Here is a 24,551-nt window from a genome sequence, read left to right as displayed (position 1 = left end):
AGCCCCGCCCTGCTGCGTGGCCAGCTCACACGGGCTGGAGACGGCCTGTGCCCCTGGCCCTGGCCAGGCCCACACCGGGCAGCTGTGGTGGGGCAGGGGCCAGGCCTGCCCAGGTACGTCCTGCTCCGTCGCGCGGGCCCCTCACTCCTCGCCACGGCGCCACTGCCCCAGCCCAGTCGCTGTGTCCCAGCCGCAGCCCTGCAGCACCTGGGACAAGGCAGAAGATCAGCAGCCGCCCCTGGAGCCCCACGGGCCCCCCTCAGCCGCTCGCACTCAGCTCCCCACCTCGCCTTCCAGCCGCCTGTTCTCCTGCTGCAGCCTTGCCAGCGCCTCCTGCAGGTGCCTGTGGGGAAGGGCAGGGGGACAAGGGGCTGAGCTGGGGGTGGGCCCCCATCCACGGCCACCCCCTTGGAGGGGGGGCTCCGCGCCAGCAGGACCCTGCGCCCTTGCCTGGTGGGAGAAGCCTGCTCCTGGAGGCAGCGCAGAGCCCGTCAGCCTGAGGCCCAGCCCGGCTCAGCCCACTTACTGCTTCTCGCCGCTGAGCTGCGCCGCCTGCTTGAGCTGCTCCCGCATCTTGTGGCCCAGCTTCTCGTTGGCTTGCCTGGAACAGGCCGGAGCCGCAGGTCAGCTGGCGGCGCAGCGTGGCGGGTTCCTTGGGGCGGGGAGCTGGCGGTGCGGCGGGGCTGGTTCCCCGGGGCGGGGAGCTGGCGGCGCAGCGGGGCCGGTTCCTCGGGGCGGGGAGCCGGCGGTGCGGCGGGGCCGGGTTCCGTGGGGCGGGGAGCTGGCGGTGCAGCGGGGCCGGTTCCCCGGGGCGGGGAGCTGGCGGTGCAGCGTGGCTGGTTCCCCGGGGCGGGGAGCTGGCGGTGCAGCGGGGCCGGTTCCCCGGGGCGGGGAGCTGGCGGTGCAGCGGGGCCGGGTTCCGTGGGGCGGGGAGCTGGCGGCGCGGCGGGGCTGGTTCCCCGGGGCGGGGAGCTGGCGGTGCGGCGGGGCCGGGTTCCGTGGGGCGGGGAGCTGGCGGTGCGGCGGGGCCGGTTCCCGGGGGCGGGGAGCTGGCGGTGCGGCGGGGCCGGTTCCCGGGGGCGGGGAGCTGGCGGTGCGGCGGGGCCGGTTCCTCGGGGCGGGGAGCTGGCGGCGCGGCGGGGCCGGTTCCCCGGGGCGGGGAGCTGGCGGCGCGGCGGGGCCGGTTCCCCGGGGCGGGGAGCTGGCGGCGCGGCGGGGCCGGTTCCCCGGGGCGGGGAGCTGGCGGCGCGGCGGGGCCGGTTCCCCGGGGCGGGGAGCTGGCGGCGCGGCGGGGCCGGTTCCCCGGGGCGGGGAGCTGGCGGCGCGGCGGGGCCGGTTCCCCGGGGCGGGGAGCTGGCGGTGCGGCGGGGCCGGTTCAGTGGGGCGGGGAGCTGGCGGTGCGGCGGGGCCGGTTCCCGGGGGGCGGGGAGCTGGCGGTGCAGCGGGGCCGGTTCCCGGGGGCGGGGAGCTGGCGGTGCAGCGGGGCCGGTTCCCGGGGGGGGGGAGCTGGCGGTGCAGCGGGGCTGGTTCCCGGGGGCGGGGAGCTGGCGGTGCGGCGGGGCTGGTTCCTTTGGGCGGGGAGCTGGCGGTGCGGCGGGGCTGGTTCCTTTGGGCGGGGAGCTGGCGGTGCGGCGGGGCTGGTTCCCCGGGGCGGGGAGCTGGCGGTGCAGCGGGGCTGGTTCCCCGGGGCGGGGAGCTGGCGGTGCAGCGGGGCCGGTTCCTCGGGGCGGGGAGCTGGCGGTGCAGCGGGGCCGGTTCCTCGGGGCGGGGAGCTGGCGGTGCAGCGGGGCCGGTTCCTCGGGGCGGGGAGCTGGCGGTGCAGGGGGCCGGTTCCCCGGGGCGGGGAGCTGGTGGTGCAGGGGGGCCGGTTCCTCGGGGCGGGGAGCTGGCGGTGCAGCGGGGCCGGTTCCCCGGGGCGGGGAGCTGGCGGTGCAGCGGGGCCGGTTCCCCGGGGCGGGGAGCTGGCGGTGCAGCGGGGCCGGTTCCTCGGGGCGGGGAGCTGGCGGTGTAGCGGGGCCGGTTCCCTGGGGCGGGGAGATGGCGGTGCAGCGGGGCCGGTTCCTTGGGGCGGGGAGCTGGCGGTGCAGCGGGGCCGGTTCCCCGGGGCGGGGAGCTGGCGATGCAGCGGGGCCGGTTCCCGGGGGGCGGGGAGCTGGCGGTGCAGCGGGGCCGGTTCCTCGGGGCGGGGAGCTGGCGGTGCAGCGGGGCCGGTTCCCCGGGGCGGGGAGCTGGTGGTGCAGGGGGGCCGGTTCCTCGGGGCGGGGAGCTGGCGGTGCAGGGGGCCGGTTCCTCGGGGCGGGGAGCTGGCGGTGCAGCGGGGCCGGTTCCTCGGGGCGGGGAGCTGGCGGTGCGGCGGGGCCGGTTCCCCGGGGCGGGGAGCTGGCGGTGCGGCGGGGCCGGTTCCCCGGGGCGGGGAGCTGGCGGTGCGGCGGGGCCGGTTCCCCGGGGCGGGGAGCTGGCGGTGCAGCGGGGCCGGTTCAGTGGGGCGGGGAGCTGGCGGTGCGGCGGGGCCGGTTCCCCGGGGCGGGGAGCTGGCGGTGCGGCGGGGAGCTGGCGGTGCAGCGGGGCCGGTTCCCCGGGGCGGGGAGCTGGCGGTGCAGCGGGGCCGGTTCCCCGGGGGCGGGGAGCTGGCGGTGCAGCGGGGCCGGTTCCCCGGGGCGGGGAGCTGGCGGTGCAGCGGGGCCGGTTCCCCGGGGCGGGGAGCTGGCGGTGCAGGGGGGCCGGTTCCTCGGGGCGGGGAGCTGGCGGTGCAGCGTGGCCGGTTCCCTGGGGCGGGGAGCTGGCGGTGCAGGGGGACGGTTCCTCGGGGCGGGGAGCTGGCGGTGCAGCGGGGCCGGTTCCTCGGGGCGGGGAGCTGGCGGTGCGGCGGGGCCGGTTCCTCGGGGCGGGGAGCTGGCGGTGCAGCGTGGCCGGTTCCCTGGGGCGGGGAGCTGGCGGTGCAGGGGGCCGGTTCCTCGGGGCGGGGAGCTGGCGGTGCAGCGGGGCCGGTTCCTCGGGGCGGGGAGCTGGCGGTGCGGCGGGGCCGGTTCCTCGGGGCGGGGAGCTGGCGGTGCGGCGGGGCCGGTTCCCCGGGGCGGGGAGCTGGCGGTGCGGCGGGGCCGGTTCCCCGGGGCGGGGAGCTGGCGGTGCGGCGGGGCCGGTTCCCCGGGGCGGGGAGCTGGCGGTGCGGCGGGGCCGGTTCCCCGGGGCGGGGAGCTGGCGGTGCGGCGGGGCCGGTTCAGCGGGGCGGGGAGCTGGCGGTGCGGCGGGGCCGGTTCCCCGGGGCGGGGAGCTGGCGGTGCAGCGGGGCCGGTTCCCCGGGGCGGGGAGCTGGCGGTGCCGCGGGGAGCTGGCGGTGCAGCGGGGCCGGTTCCCGGGGGGCGGGGAGCTGGCGGTGCAGCGGGGCCGGTTCCTCGGGGCGGGGAGCTGGCGGTGCAGCGGGGCCGGTTCCCCGGGGCGGGGAGCTGGCGGTGCAGGGGGCCGGTTCCCCGGGGCGGGGAGCTGGCGGTGCAGCGGGGCCGGTTCCCCGGGGCGGGGAGCTGGCGGTGCAGGGGGGCCGGTTCCTCGAGGCGGGGAGCTGGCGGTGCAGGGGGGCCGGTTCCTCGGGGCGGGGAGCTGGCGGTGCAGGGGGGCCGGTTCCTCGGGGCGGGGAGCTGGCGGTGCAGGGGGGCCGGTTCCTCGGGGCGGGGAGCTGGCGGTGCGGCGGGGCCGGTTCCTCGGGGCGGGGAGCTGGCGGTGCGGCGGGGCCGGTTCCTCGGGGCGGGGAGCTGGCGGTGCGGCGGGGCGGGTTCCTCGGGGCGGGGAGCTGGCGGTGCGGCGGGGCGGGTTCCTCGGGGCGGGGAGCTGGCGGTGCGGCGGGGCGGGTTCCTCGGGGCGGGGAGCTGGCGGTGCGGCGGGGCGGGTTCCTCGGGGCGGGGAGCTGGCGGTGCGGCGGGGCGGGGAGCTGGCGGTGCGGCGGGGCCGGTTCCCCGGGGCGGGGAGCTGGCGGTGCGGCGGGGCCGGTTCCCCGGGGCGGGGAGCTGGCGGTGCGGCGGGGCCGGTTCCCCGGGGCGGGGAGCTGGCGGTGCGGCGGGGCCGGTTCCCCGGGGCGGGGAGCTGGCGGTGCGGCGGGGCGGGTTCCTCGGGGCGGGGAGCTGGCGGTGCAGCGGGGCCGGTTCCCCGGGGCGGGGAGCTGGCGGTGCAGCGGGGACGGTTCCCCGGGGCGGGGAGCTGGCGGTGCAGGGGGCCGGTTCCCCGGGGCGGGGAGCTGGCGGTGCAGCGGGGCCGGTTCCTCGGGGCGGGGAGCTGGCGGTGCAGCGGGGCCGGTTCCCCGGGGCGGGGAGCTGGCGGTGCAGGGGGCCGGTTCCCCGGGGCGGGGAGCTGGCGGTGCAGCGGGGCCGGTTCCCCGGGGCGGGGAGCTGGCGGTGCAGGGGGGCCGGTTCCTCGGGGCGGGGAGCTGGCGGTGCAGGGGGGCCGGTTCCTCCGGGCGGGGAGCTGGCGGTGCAGGGGGGCCGGTTCCTCGGGGCGGGGAGCTGGCGGTGCGGCGGGGCCGGTTCCTCGGGGCGGGGAGCTGGCGGTGCGGCGGGGCCGGTTCCTCGGGGCGGGGAGCTGGCGGTGCGGCGGGGCCGGTTCCTCGGGGCGGGGAGCTGGCGGTGCGGCGGGGCGGGTTCCTCGGGGCGGGGAGCTGGCGGTGCGGCGGGGCGGGTTCCTCGGGGCGGGGAGCTGGCGGTGCGGCGGGGCGGGTTCCTCGGGGCGGGGAGCTGGCGGTGCGGCGGGGCGGGTTCCTCGGGGCGGGGAGCTGGCGGTGCGGCGGGGCCGGTTCCCCGGGGCGGGGAGCTGGCGGTGCGGCGGGGCCGGTTCCCCGGGGCGGGGAGCTGGCGGTGCGGCGGGGCGGGTTCCCGGGGGCGGGGAGCTGGCGGTGCGGCGGGGCGGGTTCCTCGGGGCGGGGAGCTGGCGGTGCGGCGGGGCCGGTTCCCTGGGGCGGGGAGCTGGCGGTGCAGCGGGGCCGGTTCCCTGGGGCGGGGAGCTGGCGGTGCAGCGGGGCCGGTTCCCTGGGGCGGGGAGCTGGCGGTGCAGCGGGGCGGGTTCCTCGGGGCGGGGAGCTGGCGGTGCAGCGGGGCCGGTTCCTCGGGGCGGGGAGCTGGCGGTGCAGCGGGGCCGGTTCCCCGGGGCGGGGAGCTGGCGGTGCAGCGGGGCCGGTTCCCCGGGGCGGGGAGCTGGCGGTGCAGGGGGCCGGTTCCCCGGGGCGGGGAGCTGGCGGTGCAGCGGGGCCGGTTCCTCGGGGCGGGGAGCTGGCGGTGCAGCGGGGCCGGTTCCCCGGGGCGGGGAGCTGGCGGTGCAGCGGGGCCGGTTCCCGGGGGCGGGGAGCTGGCGGTGCAGCGGGGCCGGTTCCCGGGGGCGGGGAGCTGGCGGTGCAGCGGGGCCGGTTCCCGGGGGCGGGGAGCTGGCGGTGCAGCGGGGCGGGTTCCTCGGGGCGGGGAGCTGGCGGTGCAGCGGGGCCGGTTCCTCGGGGCGGGGAGCTGGCGGTGCAGCGGGGCCGGTTCCCCGGGGCGGGGAGCTGGCGGTGCAGCGGGGCCGGTTCCCCGGGGCGGGGAGCTGGCGGTGCAGCGGGGCCGGTTCCTCGGGGCGGGGAGCTGGCGGTGCAGCGGGGCCGGTTCCCGGGGGCGGGGAGCTGGCGGTGCAGCGGGGCCGGTTCCCGGGGGCGGGGAGCTGGCGGTGCAGCGGGGCCGGTTCCTCGGGGCGGGGAGCTGGCGGTGCAGCGGGGCCGGTTCCCTGGGGCGGGGAGCTGGCGGTGCAGCGGGGCCGGTTCCCGGGGGCGGGGAGCTGGCGGTGCAGCGGGGCCGGTTCCTCGGGGCGGGGAGCTGGCGGTGCAGCGGGGCCGGTTCCCGGGGGCGGGGAGCTGGCGGTGCAGCGGGGCCGGTTCCTCGGGGCGGGGAGCTGGCGGTGCAGCGGGGCCGGTTCCTCGGGGCGGGGAGCTGGCGGTGCAGCGGGGCCGGTTCCTCGGGGCGGGGAGCTGGCGGTGCAGCGGGGCCGGTTCCTCGGGGCGGGGAGCTGGCGGTGCAGCGGGGCCGGTTCCCGGGGGCGGGGAGCTGGCGGTGCAGCGGGGCCGGTTCCTCGGGGCGGGGAGCGGGGCCGGTTCCCGGGGGCGGGGAGCTGGCGGTGCAGCGGGGCCGGTTCCTCGGGGCGGGGAGCTGGCGGTGCAGCGGGGCCGGTTCCCGGGGGCGGGGAGCTGGCGGTGCAGCGGGGCCGGTTCCTCGGGGCGGGGAGCTGGCGGTGCAGCGGGGCCGGTTCCCGGGGGCGGGGAGCTGGCGGTGCAGCGGGGCCGGTTCCCGGGGGCGGGGAGCTGGCGGTGCAGCGGGGCCGGTTCCTCGGGGCGGGGAGCTGGCGGTGCAGCGGGGCCGGTTCCCGGGGGCGGGGAGCTGGCGGTGCAGCGGGGCCGGTTCCCGGGGGCGGGGAGCTGGCGGTGCAGCGGGGCCGGTTCCTCGGGGCGGGGAGCTGGCGGTGCAGCGGGGCCGGTTCCTCGGGGCGGGGAGCTGGCGGTGCAGCGGGGCCGGTTCCCCGGGGCGGGGAGCTGGCGGTGCAGCGGGGCCGGTTCCCGGGGGCGGGGAGCTGGCGGTGCAGCGGGGCCGGTTCCTCGGGGCGGGGAGCTGGCGGTGCAGCGGGGCCGGTTCCTCGGGGCGGGGAGCTGGCGGTGCAGCGGGGCCGGTTCCCTGGGGCGGGGAGCTGGCGGTGCAGCGGGGCCGGTTCCCGGGGGCGGGGAGCTGGCGGTGCAGCGGGGCCGGTTCCTCGGGGCGGGGAGCTGGCGGTGCAGCGGGGCCGGTTCCCGGGGGCGGGGAGCTGGCGGTGCAGCGGGGCCGGTTCCTCGGGGCGGGGAGCTGGCGGTGCAGCGGGGCCGGTTCCTCGGGGCGGGGAGCTGGCGGTGCAGCGGGGCCGGTTCCTCGGGGCGGGGAGCTGGCGGTGCAGCGGGGCCGGTTCCTCGGGGCGGGGAGCTGGCGGTGCAGCGGGGCCGGTTCCCGGGGGCGGGGAGCTGGCGGTGCAGCGGGGCCGGTTCCTCGGGGCGGGGAGCTGGCGGTGCAGCGGGGCCGGTTCCCGGGGGCGGGGAGCTGGCGGTGCAGCGGGGCCGGTTCCTCGGGGCGGGGAGCTGGCGGTGCAGCGGGGCCGGTTCCCGGGGGGCGGGGAGCTGGCGGTGCAGCGGGGCCGGTTCCTCGGGGCGGGGAGCTGGCGGTGCAGCGGGGCCGGTTCCCGGGGGCGGGGAGCTGGCGGTGCAGCGGGGCCGGTTCCCGGGGGCGGGGAGCTGGCGGTGCAGCGGGGCCGGTTCCTCGGGGCGGGGAGCTGGCGGTGCAGCGGGGCCGGTTCCCGGGGGCGGGGAGCTGGCGGTGCAGCGGGGCCGGTTCCCGGGGGCGGGGAGCTGGCGGTGCAGCGGGGCCGGTTCCTCGGGGCGGGGAGCTGGCGGTGCAGCGGGGCCGGTTCCTCGGGGCGGGGAGCTGGCGGTGCAGCGGGGCCGGTTCCCGGGGGCGGGGAGCTGGCGGTGCAGCGGGGCCGGTTCCGCGGGGCGGGGAGCTGGCGGTGCGGCGGGGCCGCTGTGCAGCTGAGCCAGCTCCTGCCATCCTCTCGCTGTGGCCAGGCCCAGCGCCCGGTGCCTGTGCTGGCTGGGGGAGGGGTGGGAGTGGGGCTGGGCGGCAGTGCAGGGCCAGGCCTGGCTCCCCCCCCACTTACTTCTGCTCCTTCGCCCACTGGCTGACGTGAGCCAGCAGCAGCTCGCTCTCCTGGTGCAGCCGGCGGCTGTCTGTGCGGGCCGCCCCCAGCGAGGAGCGCAGCGCCTCCGCCTGCAAGGGCAGGGACACAGACCAGCCCTGGGCTGCAGTGGGGTGGCCGGGAGCCCCATGGGGCAGCGAGCGACTCCCCCGCCCAGCAGCCCCCCTGCAGGCACTCACCTCGCTGCTGCAGGCCGCGAATTTCTGCCTTAAGACGTTGAGCTCCTGTTGCAGGTCGTCTCTCTGCCAAGGGGGGCGGGTCAGTGCTCCCTGCCGGGGGGCTGGGCCCCGGAGCTCCCCGCCCAGCCCCGGGTGCCGAGGGACGCAGAGCAGCAGCCAGGGCCTTGCTCCGTGTCCGCCCCGGCCCCTCGCTCCCCCGCCCCACCACACACCTGGGCAGTGGCCCCGTGGAGCTTCTCCCGCAGCGAGGCCAGTTCCACCTTGGCCACCACCAGCTCCTCGTCGCACTGCGCCCGGGCCTGCCGGCTCTGCGCCCACCGCCGCTGCCAGTGCTGCGCTTGGCTGCTCCGCTCCCCCAGCTGCTCCTCCAGGGCCCGGGCCTGCTGGGCGAGCGGGGGCAGGCTCAGGGGCAGGAGCGGGGGCCTGGGTGCTCCGGGCAGCAGCTGCCCTGGGGTCACTCACCTGCTGCTGGAAATCCTGCAGCTTCCTCCGCTCCCCCTCGAGCTGCCTCAGCCGCTCCTCCTGGGCGGCCGCCTCCTGCTCCAGCTGGGCCACCCTGCGCTGCATCCGCGCCAGCTCCGCCCGCAGGGCCGCGCCCTCCTGCGCCCTCGCGCCGAGCTGCCACGCGGCACGGAGCAGTGAGGGCCTGGGCCAGGCACCGCCCCCCCGTGCTCAGGAGGGCAGCTGGGGGCCGAGGCAGGCAAGCTGGCTGGGCGGGGGCTCCTGGGTACAGCAGGTGCTGGGGGGCCACTGGGGCGAACGCCCCCTGGCCGGGCTCCGGCCCGATGCAGGACCCCTTCACCCAGCCTGGGCAGTGTGGCTGGCTGGGCCTGCCGGGGGCTGCAAGATCCCACGGGGCTGCAACCTGCCTGTTCCCAGCCCCTCGCGCTGCCCTGCCGGTGCCCTACCTGCTCCAGCGCCTCCCTCTGCTTCTCTTGAGCGGCTGCCGCTGTGCGCGTCAGCTCCCGGACCGTCTCCTCCGTGGCAGCCCGCTGGCGGATGCTCTGCCGCGCTCTGGCCTCGGCCGCTCCCAGCGCCGCCTGCAGCTGGGCCAGGGCCGTCTCCTGCCGCGTGGCCTGCAGGGGCAGCGCCGTCAGCCGGGCCCTGGGGCTGGGCGCCTGGGGCCTGGGGGCTGGGCGCTCACCTCACTGGCCTGCTGCTGCAGTCGCTGCTGGGCTCGGCTCAGGCTGCTGCTGGTGCTCTCCAGCTGGGCCCTGCACTGCTGCAGCTGCTCCTGTAGGCGCTGGGCCCCCTCCTCCAGCTGCGTCACGCTGCCCTGCAGCCCCCGGCTCCTCTGCTCCTGCTCCCGCGCCTGGCGCCAGGCCGGCCCGTCAGCAAGGCACGCGCCCGCCGGGCCCAGGCCCCCTGGCCCTGCCCCACTTCCACCTGCCCCTCCAGCTCTGCCCCACCTCCCCACACGCCCCAGCGCAGCCGTGTCTCCTCTCACCGCTCGCTCGCTGCTGTGCAGCGTTTGCTGCAGCTCCTCGCGTTCGCCGGCCAGCGCGCTCTCCCGCTGCTGGGCTCTCTGCAGCTGCTGCTGGAGCTCATCCTCCTGGCCCTGCAGCCGGCTCAGTTCCTCCCGCAGGGCCCGCTGGCTGGAGTCCTGCTCCTGGAGCTAAGCGAGAGGGGCCTGAGGGGCGAGGCCGGGGCTCCCCTCAGCAGCAGGGGCACGGTCGAGGTGTTGGGCAGGGCTGGGGCAGGGGTCAGATGCAGCCCAGCTGGGCCGGTACCTGCTGCTGCAGGGCTCTCGCCTGCTCCTGGCTGCTCCCCAGCTTCAGCTCCAGCGTAGCTGCCACCTGCCGATGCTGCAGCCCCTGCTGCACGGCCTCCTGGTGCCGCTGCCTCCACTGGCTCAGCTCTGCCTTCAGCTGCCCCACCAGCGTCCTGCAAGGGCCGAGACGCGGCTGCAGCCTCTTCCCCTCCTGCCGCACGAGGCCGAGGGCGCCCCAGGCAGGGCTATGGCTTCCCTGGGGCCATGGGGCTGCTCCCTACCTGCTCTGCTCCACCTCAGCCTCGCTGCTGGCCACCTGCTCCTGCAGCGCCCGCTGCTCCGCCTCCAGCTGCACCAGCTGGGCCGTGCGCTCGCTCAGTCGCTCTCGCGTGCTCTGCAGGCTGCTCTGGGCCAGCAGCGCCTGCTCCTCCTGCTGCGCCAGCTCCCGCGCTGCCGGGACAGGGAGACCTGCGCGTGGCCCGGCGCTGCCCCCAGCGAGGCTCCCTGGGCCCCCCGCACCGAGTGCAGCTCCGGAGTCCCACCAGGCTGTGCCCGGGGGAGGTGGCTGGGGCCGAGCCCTGCGCGGGCAGCGCTGCCTGGAAGGGGCCGCAGGTGGGCGCGGGGGTGGCTCGACGTTCCTTGGCTGGCAGCGCAGAGCCCAGGGCCCAGGCCCTGCTGGCCAGCACAGAGGGGCTTGGCCCGGAGGTGCCCGTGTCCAGCCTGGAGCCAAGGCTGCCCAGCCCCGGGGCTTCTGGGGAGCTCTGCGGAGGGCGGGCGCAGGCGTGTGCCACAGCAGGGGAGCTGGGCCGCGCTGGGCCCGGTGGATTCCCAGCAGGGCAGCGTCCCGCCCCCCTTCCCGGGCCAGCAGCCGCCCCGCTCACCAGCCGCCTGCTGCTGCTGCTGGCTGTCCTGCAGGCTCTGGCGCAGCCGCTGGATTTCCTCCTGCAGGGCGCTGCTGGCCGCCTGGCTCTGCTCCCGCTCCTGCTGGGCCTGCCGCAGGCGGGCGTCCAGGCTCCGGGCCTCGGCGCGCTGCTGCTCCACCTCCAGCCCCTTCTCCTGCAGGGCGCAGCGAGCCTGCTGCATGGAGGCTTGTGCCTGGTGGAGCTGCTCCTCCATCCTCCGCGTGAGCTGTGCCAAGAGCCTGTTAGACACGGGGCCCGGACGCTCCCCCCGTCCCGCTGCCCCATGGCCCCTGCTCACCTGCTCCTTCCGCGCGCACAGCCTGCTGCTCTCCCGCAGCTTGGCCTCCAGCCTGGCCGCCTCCAGCTGCTGCCGCTCCCGCTCGGCTGCCATGTCCTGCCTCAGACTCTGCGCCTCCAGCTCCAGCGCCCCGAGGGCTGCGAAGTGGGGCCAGGCTAGTGCCACTGGGCTGCACCCCAGCGCCCCAGGGGCGTGCCCACTCGCTGTGCACCTGGGCTCCGAGGGGGCGGTGCCGGGCTGCAGCACCTCGCAGGGCAGTGGCGCCCTAGCGGTGCTGTCCTTGCCCTGCCTGTGTCATGGCCAGGCACTGTGGCCCAGCCTCCCGCCGGGCTTAGCCCGCAGGCTGAGCAGCCCCTGGGGAGGAGCGTTGGGGCTGAAGGGGCATGAAGCCAGCGGGGGCGTCTGCAGGGCCCCAGCAGGCAGGAGCAGCCGCCCCTTGCTCTACCTTCCATGGAGCTGCTGTTCTGCTCAGCCACCCGGGCCAGCTCCAGCTTCAAGTCCTGCGCCAGGCACTGGTACTCCTCAGCCCGCTGGCTGCGCGCAGTGCTCTCCTCCTCGGCCTGCAGCAGCTGCTAGACAGGCAACGTCGCAGCCCAGCTCAGCCCAGGTCCTGGGGCGGGCGGGTCCCGAGCCCTGGGCAAGGCGGGCGGGTCCCGGGGCGGGCGGGTCCTGAGCCCTGGGCAAGGCGGGCAAGGCGGGCGGGTCCCGGGGCGGGTGGGTCCCGAGCCCTGGGCAAGGCGGGCGGGTCCCGGGGCGGGCGGGTCCTGAGCCCTGGGCAAGGCGGGCGGGTCCCGGGGCGGGTGGGTCCCGAGCCCTGGGCAAGGCGGGCAAGGCGGGCGGGTCCCGGGGCGGGTGGGTCCCGAGCCCTGGGCAAGGTGGGCTGGTTGCGAGCCCCGGGCAGGGCGGGCGGGTCCCGGGGTGGGCTGGTCCCAAGCCCTGGGCAGGCAGGCCCTGGGGGCTCTGGATCAGCCTGGCCTGCCTGCTGCCGGCGGTATGGGCGGGGGCTTCCTACCTGCTGGAGGGTCTCCACTCTGGCTGCTTGGCTCTCGTAGCTGGCGTTGGAGTGACTGTGGGTGGCTATGTAGGAGGCCAACTCCGTCTGCACTTTCACCAGCATCTCCTCTGCTTCCAGGCCCTGCAAGCGCCGCAGCAGGACAGCGGTGGGCGCCTGTGTCCCTGGCTGCCCAGGTGGGGCAGAGACCAGTGGGAGACCAGGCAGCGGTGCCGGCCGTCCTTGAGCTGTGCGGGGGAGGAGGTGCGGCTGGACTCAGCCCCTTGTGTGCAGCCTGGCTCCGCCCCGAGCGCCAAGCGGGCTCTGTCCAGGCAGGGGGAGGGGACGCTTGGCACAGCCTGGCTGACCAGGGGCTGGTGGCTCCTTGCATGGGGGCCATGCTGAGCCCACAGTCAGCAGAGCTCAGGCAGCCCCAGCAGGAACGAGCTGGCCTCTGGGGCGATGAGGTGCCACCCCGCAGCCGTCACTGTGATGCAAACGGGGTTTGGCTAGGAATATGCAAAACGGGGCCATCACCTGGTGCAGGTCCGTCTCTCACGGGCGGGAAGTCAGGGAGTGGAAACCTGGTTGAATAATTCGACGTCATCTGGAGCAAGCCCTTGGTGGGCCTTAAGGAGCTTAATGGCCTGGTGCTCAAGGCAATGATCAGTGACTGGGTTTGTCTTTCCTGTGGACTCAAACTCTTGGTCCTTCACAGACATGTGACCAGGCCACCTGGGGCTGGAATCCATCTTGAATTGGGAAGCTCTCCACAGGACCAAGACGTCCCGCCCTGAGGCCATTCTAGCTAAGGCGGGGGTGGGCCATAAGGCGGCGGCAGTTTGCCGGGGTAGCCCCTGGTGGGCTCCTGCAGCTTATTCCCGCGGCACCTCGCAGCACCCGTTGGCTGCGGATCGCCTTTCCCGGCCAATGGGGGCTGCAGGGAGCTGCGCGGATCAGGGCTCTGCTTCCCGCTGCCCCCATGGTGACCCGCAGCCGGCGGGAGCTGCCGTTGCCCGGCCCAGCAGAGGGGCAGGTAGAGAGGTGGAAGCCGCCGGGGCAATCCCCGTGAACCAGGGCTGGCCTGCGGGCCGGGGTCTGGGCCTCGCCGCCCGAGGAGAACACGCGGCCACTTGGGCGGGGCCAGGCCAGGGGAAGGGGCAGTGCTGGCGGGCGGCGCGCTCGGCCGGGTCGCGGGTGGGAACATGGCGAGTAACACGCCGCCTGCGGGTATGAGGCTCGCGTGAGTGTAGGGCCTGGCCGAGCGCTGGTGGCCGCCGCGCCACATCCCGCCAGCCACTTGCTGTACTTCAGAACAGCTGTGTGTGTCCGTCACTGGCGGGGGGGGGCAGCTGTGCGTGTCCGTCACTGGCGGGGGGGGGCAGCTGTGCGTGTCCGTCACTGGCGGGGGGGGACAGCTGTGCGTGTCCGTCACTGGCGGGGGGGGGCAGCTGTGCGTGTCCGTCACTGGCGGGGGGGGACAGCTGTGCGTGTCCGTCACTGGCGGGGGGGGACAGCTGTGCGTGTCCGTCACTGGCGGGGGGGGGGGGGGACAGCTGTGCGTGTCCGTCACTGGCGGGGGGGGGACAGCTGTGTGCGTGTCCGTCACTGGCGGGGGGGGGCAGCTGTGCGTGTCCGTCACTGGCGGGGGGGGGCAGCTGTGCGTGTCCGTCACTGGCGGGGGGGGGACAGCTGTGCGTGTCCGTCACTGGCGGGGGGGGGACAGCTGTGCGTGTCCGTCACTGGCGGGGGGGGCAGCTGTGCGTGTCCATCACTGGCGGGGGGGGACAGCTGTGCGTGTCCGTCACTGGCGGGGGGGGGGGCAGCTGTGCGTGTCCGTCACTGGCGGGGGGGGGGGGGGCAGCTGTGCGTGTCCGTTACTGGCGGGGGGGGGACAGCTGTGTGTGTCCGTCACTGGCGGGGGGGGACACAGCTGTGTGTGTCCGTCACTGGCGGGGGGGGGCAGCTGTGCGTGTCCGTCACTGGGGGGGGGGGGCAGCTGTGTGTGTCCGTCACTGGCGGGGGGGGACACAGCTGTGTGTGTCCGTCACTGGCGGGGGGGGGCAGCTGTGCGTGTCCGTCACTGGCGGGGGGGGGACAGCTGTGCGTGTCCGTCACTGGGGGGGGGGGCAGCTGTGCGTGTCCGTCACTGGGGGGGGGGGCAGCTGTGTGTGTCCGTCACTGGCGGGGGGGGGCAGCTGTGCGTGTCCGTCACTGGCGGGGGGGGGCAGCTGTGCGTGTCCGTCACTGGGGGGGCTTTCGCTGGGTAACCAGTTGGTGCAGGAGGAGACAGGCTGATGCGGGCTGGTCCGTGTGGGGCTGAGCTCAGTGTCTGTTACACTCCGGGGGCTGCTACCTTGGCTGGGGGCGCGCAGGCCAGAGCTTCCGGCCCAGCGGGACAGGGTGGGGGCGCCCCCGAGGGCAGGCAGGCAGGCTCAGTGGTCGGAGCAGTCTGTGGGCTGGCCCGGGGCGGGCAGCTCAGTGTGGGTGCTGCGTGCAGGGAGGCGGGTACGTGGCTCTCTCAAGCGCTGGCCACGTGCCAGCCCTGCCGGGAGAGGGAGAGCCAGGCCAGCGCCCCCCGGGCTCACCTTGGTGTGACTGGCAGCCAGCTGCGCGCGTAGCTCCCGGGCGCTCTGCTTGCTCTGCTGCGTGTGCTGCAGGCTCCTGGCCAGCTCCTCGCGCGTCGCCTCCAGTTCCTGGCTCAGCTGCTCAACGGCCAGCTGGTTACACCTGTCCTGCACCTCCCGCCGCGAGCCCAGCTCCCTCACCTGCAGCCCGGAGGAGGAGCAGCTCGCGGCAGGGCCGGCCCAGGGCTCCAGCGCAGACCCCGCCCGGCCGTGCTGCGGCCTGGCTCCTGCTGAGCGACGGGAGGGCCGGGGGGCAGCCTGCGGCCACTGACCTGGGGCAGCACCAGCCAGCCGTGGCAGCTGGAGGTCCTACGCGTCGCCCCACCCGCCCTGCCACAAGCCACAGATCCCTGGGGGGAGCCCTGGCCCCGCTGCGCGGGGGGAAGGGCTGGCACAGCCGGGCTGGGGGAGGCTCTCGGAGTGCCACGGGGCGAAGGCAGGAAGGGAGCGCACCGCTGGCGCAGGGCCCACCTGGCTGCTCATGGCCCGGAGCTGCTCCTCCAGGCGCTGCACCGTGCCCTGCAGCTCGCCAGCCCTGGCCAGGGCGGCCCGGTGCTGCTGCTTGCACAGACCCAGGCTGCTCTCGGCGGAGCTGCTCTTGCCCTCGGCTGCGGCCAGATGCTCCCGCGCCTCCCGGAGCTGCTGCTGCTGCTGGCTCAGCTCCCGCTCCTGCTTCTGCACCACCTCCTCGTAGTACAGCACCTGGCGCAGCAGCACAGACCGGCAGGGCCCAGCCTCAGGGCTCAGGTCTCCCCCAGAGCGCCCCGGCTGGGCACAGCTCCTGGCAGGGGACTTCTGGCTCCCTCCCGCCCCGCTCTGCTCAGCAGGCTGCCAGTGGGCCAGGGCAGTCGCCCCGGGGCTCCTGGGCGCGAGGGCCCTTTGACACCGCAGGAGCTTGTGCACCTCGCTCCGAGCGGCACGGAGGCTGCCGGGGGGGCGCTGGTCCCAGCCCTTCCCCTTCCCCTTCTGGGGGGCACAGAGCCACCCCCACCTTGCCAGGGGCTGGCGCGCCTGTCGGCCCCCAGCTCTCAGCACTGGCCCAGGCTCCGCGGCAGCAGGACACGGCTGGGGCAGCAGGGTGCTCCTGGCACAAGGTAGTTACTAGCCGGGGCAGGTGCTAACCAGAGCCAGCCGAGCCGGCGCCAGGCCCTCCTGCTGTGCAGCCCCTGGCCTGCCGGACTCGGCACTCGCCCGCTGCCGCGAGATCCCTGCGCCCAGCTCTGGCTGCCCACTGGCTCCCCCGGCGCCGCACCTCCTCCTCCCGCGCCTGGCACTGCCGCAGCAGGAACTCCAGGTCCCCGCGCTGCTGCTCCATGGCGCTCGCCCGCTGCTGCAGGTGGCTCCGCGTCTCCTGGTTCTGCCCTTTGCAGGCGTCCAGCTCCTGCTGAAGGTGCTGCAGCTTGGCCCTCAGCTGCTCCAGCTCTGGCTGGCGGCCTGGCTCGCAGGCCCTGAGCTCTCCTGGCTGCGGCTCCACCGGCAGCGCCTGCGCCTGGCCCTAGGACACAGAGCCGCCCCGGCGGTCTGCACGAGCCGGGCCAGGCGAGCCCCGCCGGGCGCCTGTCCCCAGCCCCGGGGAGCCGGTCTGAGCCCTGCCGGGGGCTGGGGGGGCCCAGGGAGCACTGGGGTGTCTGAGGGGAGGTGGGGGATGGGTTATAACCTCTCCCCTGTGTAAGGGGGGCTGGGGGGCCCAGGGAGCACTGGGGTGTCTGAGGGGAGGTGGGGGATGGGTTATAACCTCTCCCCTGTGTAAGGGGGGCTGGGGGGCCCAGGGAGCACTGGGGTGTCTGAGGGGAGGTGGGGGATGGGTTATAACCTCTCCCCTGTGTAAGGGGGGCTGGGGGGCCCAGGGAGCATTGGGGTGTGTGAGGGGAGGTGGGGGATGGGTTAGAACCTCTCCCCTGTGTGAGGGGGGCTGGGGGCACAGGGAGCACTGGGGTGTGTGAGGGGAGGTGGGGGATGGGTTATAACCTCTCCCCTGTGTAAGGTGGGTTGGGGGGCACAGGGAGCACGGGGGTCTGTGAGGGGAGGTGGGGGATGGGTTATAACCTCTCCCCTGTGTAAGGGGGGCTGGGGGCACAGGGAGCACTGGGGTGTCTGAGGGGAGGTGGGGGATGGGTTATAACCTCTCCCCTGTGTAAGGAGGGCTGGGGGGCACAGGGAGCACTGGGGTGTCTGAGGGGAGGTGGGGGGATGGGTTATAACCTCTCCCCTGTGTAAGGAGGGCTGGGGGGCACAGGGAGCACTGGGGTGTGTGAGGGGGGGGGGGGATGGGTTATAACCTCTCCCCTGTGTAAGGTGGGTTGGGGGGCACAGGGAGCACTGGGGTGTCTGAGGGGAGGTGGGGGGATGGGTTATAACCTCCCCCGTGTGAGGGGGGCTGGGGGGCCCAGGGAGCACTGGGGTGTCTGAGGGGAGGTGGGGGATGGGTTATAACCTCTCCCCTGTGTAAGGGGGGCTGGGGGGCCCAGGGAGCATTGGGGTGTGTGAGGGAGGTGGGGGATGGGTTATAACCTCTCCCCTGTGTGAGGGGGGCTGGGGGCACAGGGAGCACTGGGGTGTCTGAGGGGAGGTGGGGGATGGGTTATAACCTCTCCCCTGTGTGAGGGGGGGCTGGGGGGCACAGGGAGCACTGGGGTGTCTGAGGGGGGTGGGGGATGGGTTATAACCTCTCCCCTGTGTAAGGGGGGCTGGGGGGCACAGGGAGCACTGGGGTGTCTGAGGGGAGGTGGGGGATGGGTTATAACCTCTCCCCTGTGTGAGGGGGGCTGGGGGCACAGGGAGCACTGGGGTGTGTGAGGGGGGTGGGGGATGGGTTATAACCTCTCCCCTGTGTAAGGGGGGTTGGGGGGCCCGGGGAGCACTGGGGTGTCTGAGGGGAGGTGGGGGATGGGTTATAACCTCTCCCCTGTGTAAGGGGGACTGGGGGGCACAGGGAGCACTGGGGTGTGTGAAGGGAGGTGGGGGATGGGTTATAACCTCTCCCCTGTGTGAGGGGGGGCTGGGGGGCACAGGGAGCACTGGGGTGTGTGAGGGGAGGTGGGGGATGGGTTATAACCTCTCCCCTGTGTGAGGGGGGCTGGGGGGGCACAGGGAGCACTGGGGTGTGTGAGGGGAGGGGGGGGATGGGTTATAACCTCTCCCCTGTGTGAGGGGGGCTGGGGGCACAGGGAGCACTGGGGTGTCTGAGGGGAGGTGGGGGATGGGTTATAACCTCTCCCCTGTGTGAGGGGGGCTGGGGGGCACAGGGAGCACTGGGGTGTCTGAGGGGAGGTGGGGGATGGGTTATAACCTCTCCCCTGTGTAAGGCGGGCTGGGGGGGCACAGGGAGCACTGGGGTGTGTGAGGGGAGGGGGGGGATGGGTTATAACCTCTCCCCTGTGTGAGGGGGGCTGGGGGCACAGGGAGCACTGGGGTGTCTGAGGGGAGGTGGGGGATGGGTTATAACCTCTCCCCTGTGTGAGGGGGGCTGGGGGGCACAGGGAGCACTGGGGTGTCTGAGGGGAGGTGGGGGATGGGTTATAACCTCTCCCCTGTGTAAGGGGGGCTGGGGGGCACAGGGAGCACTGGGGTGTCTGAGGGGAGGTGGGGGATGGGTTATAACCTCTCCCCTGTGTGAGGGGGGCTGGGGGGCACAGGGAGCACTGGGGTGTGTGAGGGGAGGTGGGGGATGGGTTATAACCTCTCCCCTGTGTAAGGGGGGCTGGGGGGCACAGGGAGCACTGGGGTGTGTGAGGGGAGGTGGGGGATGGGTTATAACCTCTCCCCTGTGTGAGGGGGGGCTGGGGGGCACAGGGAGCACTGGGGTGTCTGAGGGGAGGTGGGGGATGGGTTATAACCTCTCCCCTGTGTAAGGGGGGCTGGGGGGCACAGGGAGCACTGGGGTGTCTGAGGGGAGGTGGGGGATGGGTTATAACCTCTCCCCTGTGTAAGGGGGGGCTGGGGGGCACAGGGAGCACTGGGGTGTCTGAGGGGAGGCGGGGGATGGGTTATAACCTCTCCCCTGTGTAAGGGGGGCTGGGGGGCACAGGGAGCACGGGGGTCTGTGAGGGGAGGTGGGGGATGGGTTATAACCTCTCCCCTGTGTAAGGGGGGCTGGGGGCACAGGGAGCACTGGGGTGTCTGAGGGGAGGTGGGGGATGGGTTATAACCTCTCCCCTGTGTAAGGAGGGCTGGGGGGCACAGGGAGCACTGGGGTGTCTGAGGGGAGGTGGGGGGATGGGTTATAACCTCTCCCCTGTGTAAGGAGGGCTGGGGGGCACAGGGAGCACTGGGGTGTGTGAGGGGGGGGGATGGGTTATAACCTCTCCCCTGTGTAAGGTGGGTTGGGGGGCACAGGGAGCACTGGGGTGTCTGAGGGGAGGTGGGGGGATGGGTTATAACCTCCCCCGTGTGAGGGGGGCTGGGGGGCCCAGGGAGCACTGGGGTGTCTGAGGGGAGGTGGGGGATGGGTTATAACCTCTCCCCTGTGTAAGGGGGGCTGGGGGGCCCAGGGAGCATTGGGGTGTGTGAGGGAGGTGGGGGATGGGTTATAACCTCTCCCCTGTGTGAGGGGGGCTGGGGGCACAGGGAGCACTGGGGTGTCTGAGGGGAGGTGGGGGATGGGTTATAACCTCTCCCCTGTGTGAGGGGGGGCTGGGGGGCACAGGGAGCACTGGGGTGTCTGAGGGGGGTGGGGGATGGGTTATAACCTCTCCCCTGTGTAAGGGGGGCTGGGGGGCACAGGGAGCACTGGGGTGTCTGAGGGGAGGTGGGGGATGGGTTATAACCTCTCCCCTGTGTGAGGGGGGCTGGGGGCACAGGGAGCACTGGGGTGTGTGAGGGGGGTGGGGGATGGGTTATAACCTCTCCCCTGTGTAAGGGGGGTTGGGGGGCCCGGGGAGCACTGGGGTGTCTGAGGGGAGGTGGGGGATGGGTTATAACCTCTCCCCTGTGTAAGGGGGACTGGGGGGCACAGGGAGCACTGGGGTGTGTGAAGGGAGGTGGGGGATGGGTTATAACCTCTCCCCTGTGTGAGGGGGGGCTGGGGGGCACAGGGAGCACTGGGGTGTGTGAGGGGAGGTGGGGGATGGGTTATAACCTCTCCCCTGTGTAAGGCGGGCTGGGGGGGCACAGGGAGCACTGGGGTGTGTGAGGGGAGGGGGGGGATGGGTTATAACCTCTCCCCTGTGTGAGGGGGGCTGGGGGCACAGGGAGCACTGGGGTGTCTGAGGGGAGGTGGGGGATGGGTTATAACCTCTCCCCTGTGTGAGGGGGGCTGGGGGGCACAGGGAGCACTGGGGTGTCTGAGGGGAGGTGGGGGATGGGTTATAACCTCTCCCCTGTGTAAGGGGGGCTGGGGGGCACAGGGAGCACTGGGGTGTCTGAGGGGAGGTGGGGGATGGGTTATAACCTCTCCCCTGTGTGAGGGGGGCTGGGGGGCACAGGGAGCACTGGGGTGTGTGAGGGGAGGTGGGGGATGGGTTATAACCTCTCCCCTGTGTAAGGGGGGCTGGGGGGCACAGGGAGCACTGGGGTGTGTGAGGGGAGGTGGGGGATGGGTTATAACCTCTCCCCTGTGTGAGGGGGGGCTGGGGGGCACAGGGAGCACTGGGGTGTCTGAGGGGAGGTGGGGGATGGGTTATAACCTCTCCCCTGTGTAAGGGGGGCTGGGGGGCACAGGGAGCACTGGGGTGTCTGAGGGGAGGTGGGGGATGGGTTATAACCTCTCCCCTGTGTAAGGGGGGGCTGGGGGGCACAGGGAGCACTGGGGTGTCTGAGGGGAGGCGGGGGATGGGTTATAACCTCTCCCCTGTGTAAGGGGGGCTGGGGGGCACAGGGAGCACTGGGGTGTCTGAGGGGAGGTGGGGGATGGGTTATAACCTCTCCCCTGTGTGGGGAGGCTGGGGGGCACAGGGAGCACTGGGGTGTGTGAGGGGAGGTGGGGGATGGGTTAGAACCTCTCCCCTGTGTAAGGGGGGCTGGGGGGCACAGGGAGCGCTGGGGTGTCCGAGGGGAGGGGGGGGATGGGTTAGAACCTCTCCCCTGTGTGAGGGGGGCTGGGGGGCACAGGGAGCACTGGGGTGTCTGAGGGGAGGGGGGGGATGGGTTATAACCTCTCCCCTGTGTGGGGGAGGCTGGGGGGCACAGGGAGCACTGGGGTGTCTGAGGGGAGGTGGGGGATGGGTTATAACCTCTCCCCTGTGTGGGGAGGCTGGGGGGCACAGGGAGCACTGGGGTGTGTGAGGGGAGGTGGGGGATGGGTTAGAACCTCTCCCCTGTGTAAGGGGGGCTGGGGGGCACAGGGAGCGCTGGGGTGTCCGAGGGGAGGGGGGGGATGGGTTAGAACCTCTCCCCTGTGTGAGGGGGGCTGGGGGGCACAGGGAGCACTGGGGTGTCTGAGGGGAGGTGGGGGATGGGTTATAACCTCTCCCCTGTGTGGGGGAGGCTGGGGGGCACAGGGAGCACTGGGGTGTCCGAGGGGATGGCTTGTGTGGGGACCAGAGGGCTTGGGGGGCTGGTTCGGTGCTTTACAGAGGAAGGCCCCAGGCCGGGCTGGAAGTCGCCCTGGTTCTCAGTAATTCTCCCTGATTGAACTCTCAGCGGTGTCCCCAGAATCCCTCTTGTCTTAGCCGGGGGAGGGCGCCGATGAGCCGGGGGCAGGAAGAGGCAGGGTGGGAGGGACAAGGGGTGGAAGGGGCCAGGTAGGTGGGAGGGAGAAGGGGGCGGGTGGGGGCAGGAGTTTGGCAGACGGGCTGGGCGGGGCTTGAACCCCCCTTGGCTCAGCAGTGGCGCAGGCCGGCCAGCAGCGGGGAGCACGGGAGCCCTGCCCGCTGGGCACGGCCCCAGCCCACGGCCACCCCACAGGCAGTAGCTTGGTGGACGCTGCCGGGGCCAGCTAAGCTCTCACCTGGGCGGTGCAGGTCTCCTGCTCCTGCGTGGGGCTGGCCGGCTCCGCCATGGCTTCCCTGCTGCTCCCTGGTGTCCTGCGGGCTCCTCACGTCGTCCTGCGGCCGGTGGCGCCTTCCCTCCAGGCCGCTGCTCTCCACAGCACCCTCCTCCCCCTGGCAGCACCACGCACGTGTCACAGGCCCGGGCGAGGCAATGGGCCGGTGCCAGGGGGGTGCAGGGCATGAGCGCTGGCACGAGGGCCCCGTGTGCACACCCCTGCTTCAGCCACTCTGCTGGGCTCCCACTAGTGCCAGCCTAGGCCGCCTCGCACCAACGGGTGTCGCTTCGCACCAGCGCTCCGTGGCCGCACAGCTCCACCAGGGGCTCCCACTAGTGCCAGCCTAGGCCGCCTCGCACCAGCGGGTGCCGCTTCGCACCAGTGGGTGTCGCTTCGCACCAGCGCTCCGTGGCCACACAGCTCCACCAGGGGCTCCCACTAGTGCCAGCCTCAGCCGCCTCGCACCAGTGGGTGTCGCTTCGCACCAGTGCTCCGTGGCCGCACAGCTCCACCAGGGGCTCCCGCTAGTGCCAGCCTAGGCCGCCTCGCACCAGCGGGTCTCGCTTCGCACCAGTGCTCCGTGGCCGCACAGCTCCACCAGGGGCTCCCACTAGTGCCAGCCTAGGCCGCCTCGCACCAGCGGGTGTTGCTTTGCACCAGCGGGTCTCGCTTCGCACCAGTGCTCCATGGCCGCACAGCTCCACTAGGGGCAGAGCAGTGTCCAGCGTAGCGGACCGTGGCGAGTGCGGTGCCCAGGCCCGAGGGGCCGCTGGCTGTCACGTGCCCAGCCGAGCGCCGTTGCTTCGAGCCGCCCTGCGCGCTGGGTCGCGGGAAAGGCCCGGTGGGCGCCAGCGCTTTGTTCAGCGAGGGGCTGCGGCTGGGTGCCTGGTGCGGTCACTGCTGCTCCAGGGCAGCTCCATGCCCTCTGCCCCCCCCGGCAGCGTCCCGGGAAATCCCCCCTCGTCAGCTACCCGGGAACCGCTACATTTAACCGATTCAGTGATTAGTCGTGGCCGGGGCCCCCGCCCCCGTGCAGCTGCTGCCGACTGCGCCGGCCCCGCCACGCCCCATCAGCCAGCCAGAGCCCCCCCGCTCACCTCATGCTCCTGCTCGCCCACCCCACGCGCCCGCAGCGTCCCGAGGGCCCGGTCGCGGCTCCCAGCTGCAAGGCCCGTGGCTGCTGACCGGCCGCGCTGGGGCCGTTCTGGGGATAATGCTTAGAACTCGGAACGCCCGGCTCCGTTCCGCCCACGCCTGGCACCAGCCGCCCCACGTGGCAGCCACGGCAAGGGGGGCTCAGGCCCAGGCAGCCCGCAGAGGTGGGGAGCCACCGGGCCCTGCCCCCCCAGCCAGAGGGGCTCCCAGCTGGCGGGGGCAAAGGGGGGTTCTTGGATCACAGGGACCCAGCGCGGCACAGACGGGTCGGCACAGGGCAGCCTGGCTTGGAGGGAGGGGCCCAGAGCCAAGGCCTGGCCCCCTTCCCTACACCCAAGCGCACCCAGACCCCCCCCCCACACACACAACCAGCCCTGCTCCCTCCTGTGTCCCCTTCCTTGGGCAAAAGGGGTGAGATGTGGGGGTTTGGGGTACATGCTGGGGGGCATCCCTGGGCGCTGTGTGGGCTGTGGGCGACCTACTGGCCTGCGTCTGTAGCACTGCCCAGACAGCTCTCGCCCAGCCAGGGCAGGGTCTGAACACAGGGAGGGGGTGGCTTGGAGACGGGCTGTCTAGGCTTGGAAAACATGAAGAGGGAGACGGAGCCGAGTGCTGGGGGTTCAGGGGTCTGCGCCCCCCCCTGCCCCAAGGGCCCTGACTCCTGTATCCAGAGCACGTCTAGGCTGGGCTGTGCCCTGGAGCAGCAGTAACTCCCATTCCAATGGCCGGTGGGGTCTCATCTTGCTGCACAAGGGGTGCAGGGGTGGGGGTCCCCGACGCGCCGTCACCAGGGGTCACCTGGCCAGGGGTGAGTCGGAAGCTGCCCCGCGGAGTAGCAGAGGTCACAGCCTGCACAGCTGGCAGCGGGTGTTTCAAGTGGCAGTACACAACCTGCAGCGAGTGTTTCGAGTGGTGGTGCACAGCCGGCAGCAGGTGTTTCTAGTGGTACATAGCCAGCAGCGGGTGTGTCTAGTGGTGGTGCACAGCCGGCAGCGAGTGTTTCGAGTGGCGGTGCACAACCAGCAGCGGGTGTGTCTAGTGGTGGTGCACAGCCGGCAGCGGGTGTTTTGAGTGGCGGTACACAACCGGCAGCGGGTGTGTCTAGTGGTGGTGCACAACCAGCAGCGGGTGTTTCTAGTGGTACACTGCCAGCAGCGGATGTGTCTAGTGGTCATGCACAGCCGGCAGCGGGTGTTTCGCGTGGCCGTGCACAGCTGGCAGTGGGTGTTTCGCGTGGTGGTGCACAGCTGGCAGCGGGTGTTTCTAGTGGTACACAGCCAACAGCGGGTGTGTCTAGTGGTCGTGCATAGCCGGCAGTGGGTGTTTTGCATGGCCATGCACAGCTGGCAGTGGGTGTTTCGCGTGGTGGTGCACAGCCAGCAGTGGGTGTTTCGCGTGGTGGTGCACAGCCAGCAGTGGGTGTTTCGAGTGGCGGTGCACAGCCGGCAGGTGGTGTTTCGCGTGGTGGTGCACAGCCGGCAGCGGGTGTTTCAAGTGGCGGTGCACAGCCAGCAGAGGGTGCTTCTAGTGGTACACAGCCAGCAGCGGGTGTGTCTAGTGGTCGTGCAGCAGGTGTTTCGCATGGCCGTGCACAGCTGGCAGTGGGTGTTTCGAGTGGTGGTGCACAGCCGGCAGCGCGTGTGTCTAGTGGTGGTGCACAGCCCGCAGTGGGTGTTTCTAGTGGTGGTGCACAGCCGCACATGCCTCAGTGCACCCAGCAAACATTTCTCTGCTGGTGGACGCAGACAGTGAGCGGGGACCTGGAGGTGGTTGCCTTGGGGCACTTGCAGGCCGCCAAGCTGGAGCCTGCTGTTTTCTGGGTGTGCGGCCAGCGCCCCGCGAGGCTGGGCTGCCTCTGTCCACCCAGGGTGGCGGAGGGCGGCGCAGGCCGGAGACCAGTAAATCCACCCGGCTCCAAGCGACACTGAGAACGATTCCCGTGCGCTGCCGCCACCTGCTGGGTACTGACGGGAGCTGCACAGAATGCTGAGTTCAGCTGGCAGCATCCTGCAGAAAGCGGGGGGGGAGGGGGGCTGGGGCTCGGGGACTG

General features: G+C 73.9%; 1 protein-coding gene across 2 annotated transcripts; it reads right to left on the bottom strand.

The window, feature by feature from the left end:
• Nucleotides 1–68: 68 nt before the first annotated feature.
• On the bottom strand, nt 69–22,531 carry PMFBP1 (polyamine modulated factor 1 binding protein 1). Of its 2 annotated transcripts, none has more exons than XM_089781578.1 (21): nt 22,444–22,531; nt 21,308–21,461; nt 15,674–15,916; nt 14,893–15,123; nt 14,383–14,562; nt 11,816–11,938; nt 11,249–11,375; nt 10,804–10,940; nt 10,485–10,731; nt 9,885–10,053; nt 9,623–9,776; nt 9,340–9,507; nt 9,037–9,204; nt 8,801–8,968; nt 8,355–8,510; nt 8,105–8,275; nt 7,893–7,955; nt 7,675–7,784; nt 527–601; nt 286–343; nt 69–207 (listed from the first exon to the last, which is right to left on the bottom strand). In XM_089781578.1, the coding sequence occupies exons 2-21, from the start codon at nt 21,356–21,358 to the stop codon at nt 142–144; spliced, it is 2,865 nt and encodes a 954-aa protein (XP_089637704.1). In that variant the 5' UTR covers nt 21,359–21,461; nt 22,444–22,531; the 3' UTR covers nt 69–141. The 2 variants fall into 2 exon arrangements, with proteins under 2 accessions (XP_089637704.1, XP_089637705.1); XM_089781579.1 differs by having other exon boundaries at nt 8,105–8,272.
• Between the last annotated feature and the right edge of the window lie 2,020 nt (nt 22,532–24,551).

The sequence above is a fragment of the Pelodiscus sinensis genome, chromosome 12 (assembly GCF_052426305.1).
Source record: "Pelodiscus sinensis isolate ZL-2025 chromosome 12, ASM5242630v1, whole genome shotgun sequence".
NCBI lineage: Eukaryota > Metazoa > Chordata > Testudines > Trionychidae > Pelodiscus > Pelodiscus sinensis.
The sequence above is the reverse complement of the archived record's forward strand: the minus strand, read 5'-3'. Positions and strand labels throughout refer to the sequence as shown.